Source organism: Austrofundulus limnaeus, unplaced genomic scaffold (genome assembly GCF_001266775.1).
Source record: "Austrofundulus limnaeus strain Quisiro unplaced genomic scaffold, Austrofundulus_limnaeus-1.0 Scaffold128, whole genome shotgun sequence".
Classification (NCBI taxonomy): Eukaryota; Metazoa; Chordata; class Actinopteri; order Cyprinodontiformes; family Rivulidae; genus Austrofundulus; species Austrofundulus limnaeus.
The window spans coordinates 1198479-1208692 of NW_013952530.1; the positions used below are offsets into that span (position 1 = coordinate 1198479).

The 10214-nt window shown below is 38.5% G+C and overlaps 1 protein-coding gene across 1 annotated transcript in view; it reads left to right on the forward strand.

Annotated features, from left to right (window-relative positions):
• Nucleotides 1-9822, forward strand: part of vstm2la (V-set and transmembrane domain containing 2 like a) — a gene marked incomplete at its 3' end in the record, with an annotated part of 56430 nt that extends 46608 nt beyond the window's left edge. Inside the window, 3 exon segments of the mRNA XM_014015370.1 lie at nucleotides 5079-5248; nucleotides 6883-6927; nucleotides 9478-9822. Coding sequence (XP_013870824.1) covers nucleotides 5079-5248; nucleotides 6883-6927; nucleotides 9478-9822 — 560 coding nt within the window.
• Nucleotides 9823-10214: the final 392 nt, after the last annotated feature.

Sequence of the window (10214 nt, forward strand, 5' to 3'; positions counted from 1 at the left end):
AGTAATATATTTACTGAGAAAAATGGTGACGTGTTCAATACTTATTTTTCTGTGCATGTGTGTCAAGGACAGAAAGGCAGATGTGGCAGTGGAAGGTGTCAAAGCAGTTTGGAGAGAAAAACAAAGTAAAGAACAAAAAAAAGAAAACGATTAATCAATTATTAAATTAGTCATCGATTATTTTAATAATCGATTAGTCGTCAATTAATCGATTAATCGTTGCAGCCCTAATAATTGAAAAACACTAGCTAAAGACTACATGTAGCGTAGAGTTGTTAAAAATAGCAAAATGGTAGCTATAAGCCAAAAGTTTCAAACGGCTAAAACAAGCAGCAAAAGTTAGCTAAAAGTCTTAATTTAGCTATAATAAACAAAAGTCTAGGAGCAAACAGCTCATTAAAATCTAAAAGTAATAAAAGCATAGATAACAAAACAGTAGCTAAAACTAAAACAAAATTCAGTTAAAAGCAAAACAACAACAGTAGCTAAGACTAAACAGCATAAAAAGACAAAAACAGAAGTAGGTTTTAAAGAAAACAAACATTTGAAGCAACAGAAGAGATACTGTAGTTTTATGTGGGAAATGTATCTGTAAAAAAAAGTTAATTATTTTGAAAAGTGTGGAAATCACAAAAATCACAGCACTCATCAGTTGAACATGCTGAACGATGGTGAAAATAAAGTATTTAGGAGTTGTTCCCACTTCAGCCTTCTTTACCCACACACAACGTCACACACAGTCACACACCGTCACACACAGTCACACACACAGTCACACACACCTGCCTTTCTGTTTCCCACGGTCTTGTATCAATTCCTGTTTTGAAACAAACAAAATCTTGCTCTCATTAACACGCAGGGATAGGGTTGGGTATAATCATATTGTTTTCATTTAATCGTCAGAAAAACATGAATCGATTATTTTTTGGCACTTGACCATTAATACGATTAATGCCATCAGGCAGACTGACTGGAGTTTTCTCCAGTCAGTCTGCTGTGTGCTCCTCTCCACTTCAAATATGACGAACATTAAAAAAACCGTTCTTGTAATTGTTTTATTTATCAACACAATTTAAAATTTGATGTACAACCTGAAGTCTGTAATTTTGATACAGTTTGGAACAAATTTTTACGAAGAGCAAATCTTTCCCACTAAACTGGTCAAGTGACCAGGACACAAAGGTGTCCAGGGACTCCAGGGGATTAATCRTCAAAATAATCGTTATCGGCTAAATACCACAATTAATCGTGATTGTTTTTTTGTTTTTTTGCCAATATTGCCCAACGCTACACAGGGAGTTATTCARTCTCTGGTTAAAAATCTGGGGCAGCTGTAAGAGTGGTTGGGGGACTCGTTCTGTAACCAAAAGGCCGGTTTGATCCCCCGTTCCAGCCATCCTTGGGCAAGACACATGCCTTGCCTACTGATGGTGGTCAGAGGGTTCGGTGGCACCGGTGCATGGCAGCCTCGCTTCTGTCAGTGTGTGAATGTTGGTGTGAATGGATGAATGTCTGTAAGTGTAAAGTGCTTTGGGGTCCGGAGGGACTTGATAAAATGCTATATAAGTTCTGGTAAGCTCTGGTATTTTTTCTCGTCTGTTGCATAAACGCAGTAGGAGTCCCGTCTTCTTCATCTCTTTTTGTTGTTTGTTAGTTTTTTTTTTTTTTTTGTCTTCTTATTTTAATTTTTGTTGGTGTGGTGACCGGTTCTGACTCAGAGTCCGACTCCACATCGCTGCGTCTTCACAGCTCTGACTCCAGGAGTTACCCAGGAGCTTTTATCTCTGGGATGAATCCACCGCTTTGAGGCAAAGTAAATCAGATCATCACAGTCTCCGACAGTGAACATCAGATAAGTTTACTTCTTGATGGTTCAATAATTGTTATTGATAGAGTTCAGACATTTTCAACATTAATAATAAATAATTTAACACCTTAATGTGTAATATTTTACCTTTTTTAAATTTCTCCATTAGTGCTTTTGGGCTTTTGCTCGTTTTAAAATTTATTAGTGGATTAGCACGTGCTAAATATATAGGCTAAATTTAGAAGCACTAACTGAGGTTTTTAAATGTTATTGATCATTATTGTTAACAGCTGACCATGAAAGCTGTCGCACATTTTGCTCATATGTCACTTATCCACTAGATGACAACATATTAACAATATATGAACTCAAATACGGCTGTGGAATGTCGATAAGTCTTAAGAGAGCAACATGACAATATGTGACTCATGCTGTCTGTTGAAAAATGCTCATGGGTTGACTGGGTTATTTTAGTGCTTTAGAATTAGCTTTTGCTAATTTTTCAGTGTGTTAGTGCTTTAGATTTAGGGGACCTAAATATTTGAGTTAGTGCTTTAGGGCTAGTGGAACTACTTTTTAAATTAGTGCTGCCCACCACTGGAAATAAGTGTTAAAATCCTTCAAATAAAAGAAAAGCTTTTTACTGAAAAAGCTCTGTTCAGATGTTCTGTACATTTTGAAAAAAAAAAGTGCTGGATAGGAACTATTTTCTCTACATTATGTGGTCATAAAAAGTTTTTTTCGTGTTTTCAGCTTCACAGCTAAACGAGAAAAGACTGATTTTTTTTTATGTCTGAGAACCATTTCATCCCCAGCAGTTTTTCTGTCTCGGCTCTGAGTATTATGGTGGGAAGAGGGACTGTGGGCCTTGTTGCTGGCTGTGTAATGTCAAATCGATGCCTGGTGCGTTTCAGGTTTCACAAATGAAAAATACAAGCAGATTTGATCAATGTACAGCGAGGTGTATGACTGTAGGCTTGTACTGCTTATGTAATACAAGAGAGATCCATACGGCAGGCTCACCGGCTGACGTGAATCTATGAATCAAGATGAAAATCAGCTCTTTTGGCTCAGGATTGACACGTCTTATTGACTGAGGAAGTCAGACAAATCTGTGGGTACAGGGGCACGTGGCAAAAGTTGAGAAATTATCCAGATTGCATTGGACAGTGGTGTGTAATCCTGATCGTAGAGGGTCAATATCCTGGCTGCACGCTTTAGATGATTCTCTGCTTCAACATCTAATTTGGATGAATGGGTGATTAACAGGCTTCTGCAGAACATGAAGAGGTCATTTAGTCATAGAATCAGGTGTGATGGAGCAGGAAACCAAGTAAAACAAGCAAAGTAGTGGCCCTCAAGGACCAGCACTGGTCACTACTGGCAGACGATGCTGCTTTTGGATGATTAAAAACTTAAACAGATACTTTGTGCCACCCATCGGTGCCTTCAGAAAGTATTTAATGGGACAAATACTGTATGGGGCTACTGAAAATGCTGGGGTGGCACAACAAAACCTTAAAGTAAGAAAAAAAGTCTGTTATGTTTTATTCATTTCAAGGTTATTTGACAAATACAACACTGGTGTTGGGTCTGCTTTATGTTTTTGTTTTTATTCTTATTTTATCAGTTATTATTTTTACAGTTGTATCACTGTATTATTATTTAAGCTTGTCCTCTCCTAAATGTATATTTGTAGAAAAAAACACTATGTACTGTATATAACCTCCTGAGATCCTGCATCCTTATGATGAGGACATTGGTTTTGGACTGGTTGCCACGGAGGTAATTTTATTTTTTAAAATCAAACAAGAAGCCCTATCAATCAAAATAAAACACTTTCAAATAAATAAATAAATAAATACAAAATTTCAACCAAAAAATAATAATTTCAACCAAACAAAAAAGCTATTTCAATTAAAAAAATTAAATCAAAAAGTTTTTGTGGAACTCGCTTCAGTCCGCACTAACCAATAGAGACACGTCTAGTTCCTCCTTAGGCTCCGCCCAAGATGTTCATGTTCTGAGTTCAAAACTTTTTTGAGTTCAACCAAAGTTTCAACCAAATGTTACCTCCATAGAAGACAAAAGATTTAAGCATTGCTTCATTGTCATCCTTCAAAAAAGGCAAACTATAGTCAAAGATTTTCTATTGATAAGGTTCAAATGTGGACACAAGTCCTACATTGGTTTTTTACAGCATCTGGTATTCCCATGTGGTCTCCCATCCAAGTACTAAACAGGCCCAACCCTGTTAGCTTCTGAGAGCAGATGAGATCTGGCAGGTTCAGGATAGCATGGCTGCTGTAATAAACAAATAAATAAACTATTTATTTTGAATATTTGACCAAAATGTCTACAACTCCATCAATTCTCAACTGAAAATGATTTAAGCATAAAACTCTGGCTTGAAAGACAGCGGGCAATACGCATTTTTGCACATTTTATATTTTGAATGCTTTTTTTTTCTGTCACTCTGCTGAGAGAACAGTGTTGCTTGTGATTTTGTAATTTTCGTAAGAGTTTTGTTTATTTTCTTCTTTGTCCACAACCTGGTTTGTTAAGTTTCCAAACTGTGTTCTTTCATCGTTATCTCTGTCTATACTGGTGAAGATTCTCAGTTATCCAGGTCACGATCAATATAAAAAGAGTCAAAGGCTTTTTCAATTCATGTGAATATGAATGTGAATCCAAGTCCTCGCATGGCTTCTCAGGTGGATATTTTAAAGCCAGCATCTCAGCTCACTGCAGACTGAACTGAAAAAGCCTCCTGGATGGGAAGCGAAACGTCTTCAACTTTAGAATTGAAAGTCCGGTTGTTTTTGTTTTTAACTCTTTTTTGAGATATCTGTGATAGTATTTATAGTACATGTACATACAGTATTGGTCCTTTTTATGTAAGGTATTTTTATTTATTTGCTTTGTGCTCAGAAATGTCAGGAGTAATTTTGTTTTTACTGCACTGTGACTTACACTTTTTTATAATGTGGGCGCTAAATTTGATCAGGCTTCCTTTGTCACCTGCGCTTCTATAAATAGCTGCTGCTGTGAGAAAAGGTTGAGCTTAATAACTGCTTTTCTGGCTTTCTTCAAGGATCTCAGGGTTATATAACCTGCGAGGCACACATCACTGTTACGCTCTGCAGTGGAATGTTTTCTTTACTTTTTTAGTGATTGTCTTTTCGGATCACTGGAAAAGAAAAGAAACTGAAACGTGCAGAATTTTAAAAAGTGACACCGTAAACAATTGTTCTGCTCTGTGTGTTTTCAGCCATGTTCACGGAGGTGCCTCATGACATGACGGCTCAAAGAGGTCAGGACGTGGAGATGGCCTGTTCCTTCAGAGGAGCAGGAACTCCGTCATACTCACTGGAGATCCAGTGGTGGTACATCAGGAACCACCTGGACTGGACGGACCGACAACCTTGGACCACTAATGAGGTCTTTTTTATTTTATTTTTTACAATCTTTAAACAAAGTTCTCTCGTTTATTTATTTAATTTTTTTTAAACAGAGTTCTCTCTGATAAAACTGATATACCATTTATTATACTTACAGGAATCATTGTGGAAATACTGCTATATTGAGCAGTACACTATTGTTGCCTACTGATCAGGCGAGTCTTGTGATTGGTCAAAAATATATACTTAGCACAAAAAAGGAAGAATATTTGTGTTTGATAGATCATTTTTTGTTGCAACAATGCTTCTTGGCGATAAAACTTATGATTGGTAGCACCTGGCGGTACCAGAAGCCAGTGGCGTCACTAGGCCTATTTTAGGGGGGCTGGAGCCCCCCTAAAATACTGTATTTTAAAGCCCCCCTAAATTATTTTGGTGTAAAAAAATTTTTTTTTACAAAAATTCAATATGATGTGGTCAGAATAAATAACCATTTAATATTTCATTATTAGCTAAAATATATTATCATAAATATGTCAGTTTCCCTTTAATTTATAGTGTAAGGCAGAGATCGTCTTTGGTGCGTCGTTATCCAATCCATTCCACTTGTTCATATAGAGAACTCCTACACCACATGAAATCCAGTCCACGTTTTTCCTGCAACCTTAATAGCAGCATGCTAGCAAGTTTAAACACCAGTGGCATCACTAGGCCTATTTTAGTGGATCTGTGTTCGACTACTCCACCTATAGGCTGCATTTTGAGCACAGATCCACTGAGAAACTTGCTGTTTCAGCAACATTTAATTTAAAAAACTGTACTTTTTAGGTTGAACAAATGTTCATAATTAATTTAAATAAATTACAAGTTAAAAGGGGCATGAAAATTTCTCTATTTTGTATCGAAAAAATATCGAACCGTGAGACTAAAGTATTGAACCGAACTGAATCGTGAATTTTCTGTATCGTTGCACCCCTTAAAATATATATACACACACACACACACACACACACACACACACACACACACACACTACAAATATATATATTTTATACAAAAATTATGTGTGTCTCCTGGGGGCTAAGCCCCCCTTGTCCTTAAAACCTCGTGACACCCCTGCCAGAAGCTCCAAACAAGTGTCAATAGCAGCAGAATTAGCTGTTTGGAGGAGAAGGCCTGGCACATTTTTTATGTGTGTAACCCACATAGTCAACTCTACTGCTCATTCTACAAATGCATGTTCCTTACAAATGTGGCACGATTAAAAAGGAAAATTAATAGGCTTTCCAATAGTGTAAGAATTGTCACAACAAAGAAATAATCTACCAAACACAAATTTCATTACTTTTTTGTTAAGTTTACATAGCTTCTACTTTTAGTAAATGTTTTTTTTTAATTTTGATAAAATGATTTAAGAAATGATGATGCTGAAATGTTCAGATGTTCACAAATTGCTTTTAAATGTCATATTTAGATTTTTTTTGTTTTGTTTTTAGTAGCAACTTCAGCAAACTATAGTCTAATTCTAAATGCGTCACCTTCTCCAATTTCGGTTTCCAGAAGCTTGACGATGGATCATTTGATAACTCGGACTGAGCCATAGCCTTTATTGTTTTAGTCTCCGTGTATTTATGTTCACATTAAGACTAAGTTGATCTTGTGTTTCCTTTCTAGGTGGCTCCGGAGGAGGAGACGCCAAAAGATGCCACAAAGATAAGCGTGAGTCATCTCAGTCTGCTGGAGTTTTCAAGGGGAATCTTTTACGTTTATTTTTGTGTCACATGATGGCATAAGGCAGAAAATCCTTTATGTTTTATCTCTAAATGATCCACAGATGTTCAGTCAGCTGTAACCCTCAGCTCAGCAGCTGCTCTCCGTCGCACATTAACACCTTCGCCTCGTCCTCGGCGGCTCTGCGGTGCCGGAGTCAGCCGAAGACCAGGCAGTGGGGGCATGTGGGTGGTTAAGAGGCCTGCTTGAGAGGATGAGGCTCGCAGTGCATCATCTTCAGATTCTAATAAACCCCCCTTCATCTTTATTGCTACAGTGCCACATCCTGGTGACAAACATCGCCAAGGAGAGGCTGCAAAGTCAGCAGAAGATCTTGTTTATCCTCTTATATCCACAGAGCCCGGGCAGTTGGGCTGTGAGGATATCTGGAATCTAATAAAAAGCAGGAAGTGGCTTTGACTCAGGGAGACATCCTTGCTCTGAGTGATTTAATATATTGACTCGTTCCCTCGATATGAACTGCAAAAAAAGCAGAGAGGAAAAACTACCAAACACCGTCTTCTTTAGATTTATTTTCTTTTTGCTTAAAGAAGTCTTACCTTTTAGTCAAAGGATTATTATATTTCAGAGCATATGCAGATTAAGTACATTTACTTTGATAATTGGACAGAAACAAAAACTTGAAGCTGCTCTTTTTGCAGCTGATTGGCTGTAATGAAGCACGAGCTGCGCTCTGAGTGACTGATGTGTGTGTGTGTGTTCGTGTGGGCGGAGTCAAACACCGCAGGCTGTGCGGCTGTAAAATCATAAGCTCTCTCTACATAAAAGATGCTGGCTCACATCCACGTAGTCAAACAAATCCGTGACGGATCCTTACATATGCAAACTCACAAACAGCGAGCATTAAGTGCTAAGCTTGTATTACATACAGGAACAGGAGGAACAAATCACAATCTTCTGCCCCTTCACGGCAAAACTACATTTGGTTTTTGTAGCTTTTATACTTGTTTTTTTATGTATTAGTTAAACCTTTATTTAACCAGGTAGATCTCATTGAGATTAAAAACCTCTTTTTCAAGAGAGACTGGGCCAAGAATGGCAGCAGAACACAGACATTACCAAATAAATAGATGAAAAACAAAAAAACATGGGTGTAATTTGCAGGGGGGTTGAGGGGGTTTCTAACCCCCACATAAATTAGATTCAGTCAATATAACCACCCCAATAAAACTACATTCGCTCTAACACRGTAGAAATTAAATGGTTAAGTACACAGCTGCAAGTCGTGGTCTTCAGGTAACTGTGACCTGATTTTAAAGTTGACGATGTCATATCTGTAGAATAATTGCTGAAAATGCAGGRTTTTAGTCTGCTCTYGTCAYWTTAAGGCTKTATTTGTTGAATCGTGTGTTAAAAATTTCCTAGCCAAATTGTAGTACACCAGGTGGATGTATACTTTTAAAAAATTGAGGAATTTAGGTAGGAATCATCCTCAAGATATAAAATATTTGTTACTGATGGAAAAATGGGAGGGCAAGCCCTTTTTTYAATTGTTGAACTGACGTGGAACAGAAAGGTGCAGAGTAAATACAAAGAAAACAGGAAAGTTGTAAATCACAGTRAAAGCATTACAATGCATTTTAACCCAAAATATCCTGAATACAAAATTAAATAATTCAGTAATTAAATAAATAGGCAGAGAGCATTTATCACCCCGCCCCCCAATAGTAGACCTAAAGTTACACCCTTGCAAGAAACACAGTTAGACACGACTAAAAGAGAGCACAAAATCAKTTAAAACATTTACAAATGTATTCTTAACTTCATTCACAATATTTTTTCTTATAGAAATGCAATGAGAACCTTCTTAAAATTTACTTTAGCATACTAGCTTTATTTTAGCTTTCAGCTACAGGAACCATAGATCTAACTATGGATCTCCATTACTGTTCTTACAATTTTGACATTTACCTTCTACTTTTTTACTTTTAGCTTTTAACAGAAGTTTTGCAAATTGTAGCTTTGGGTTAATGTTTTGCTAATGAAAATTTTTTTAGCCACTGCTACAAATGTTAGTTTTTAGCTACCATTTTGTCAAATTTTACTCATATCGTTTAGCTGATTGTAGCCTTCATAAAATTGTGGTTTTTAGCTTTTTGTTAGTGTTTGCTTTAAGCAGCTGTTTTGCTGGTCTTGACTTGAAATACATTTTTTTGCAAATTGTAGCTTTAGATTAATGTTTTGCCAATTTTGAAATTTTAGCTACTGATACAAATTTGAGTTTTAGCTACCATTTTCTTAAACTTTTACTGATATCGTTTCGCAGATTATAGCCTTCATAAAACTGTTGTTTTTAGCTTTGTTAGTTTTCGCAGCTGTTTTGCTGGTCTTGACTTGAAATACTGCACTTTTCGCTAATATTACCTTTTAGTTATTCTTGTGCTAATTTAAAATTTTAGCTACTGCTCATTAAATCTTGTAGCTTCTGTTTAAAATTTCCACCCCAACATCGGCTTTCACGTTGTCTCTCGTCGGCAGGTCGTGAAGGTCGTAGGAAGCAACATCTCCCATAAGCTCCGCCTCTCTCGAGTGAAGCCCACTGACGAGGGCACCTACGAGTGCCGCGTGATCGACTTCAGCGACGACGCCGGCGCCCGCCACCACCGCGTCAGGGCGTACCTGCAGGTCGTGCCGGAGAGCCACGCCCTCGACGCCAGACATGGCGGCGGCGGCAACAACTTCGACGCCGCGGACGACACCAAGCGGGAATTTGTAGACGGGGAGTCGCACGGCGGCACCAGAGAGCACGATCACCACCAGAACCACGAGCACCACCCGGAGCAAGGCAAGCGGCCCTCGTCAGCCGTCCACCACGGACACAGCCACGGCGGCAGCAGTCAGCAGCACAAGGCGGGCAGAGAGCTGAGGCAGAGGGACATGGACAGTAACCACAGCCACAATGACTGCAGCAACGAGCCGAGCTGTGCGCTGTAAACCGCCGGCGCAGCGCAGAAAGGTTACATTAATGTTGGTCACAGCATAAAAAGCTACTCCTCTCACACAGTGCAGGCCTGCAGGCGCATCCACAATCCATTGAAATGTACAATATGACTTATTAGAGGCACGGAGGTGTGACCTGTGAAGGGAGCGTGGCTTTTTCTTGCTGTGCATCGGTCTGGGAGGGACTGCTCTCTGTCTGTAAACTGCCTGTTAACGCCTGGCTTCTCAGCGTTCAGCAACAGGGCGGGGGGCGGCTGGTATGTAGATCTAGGCAG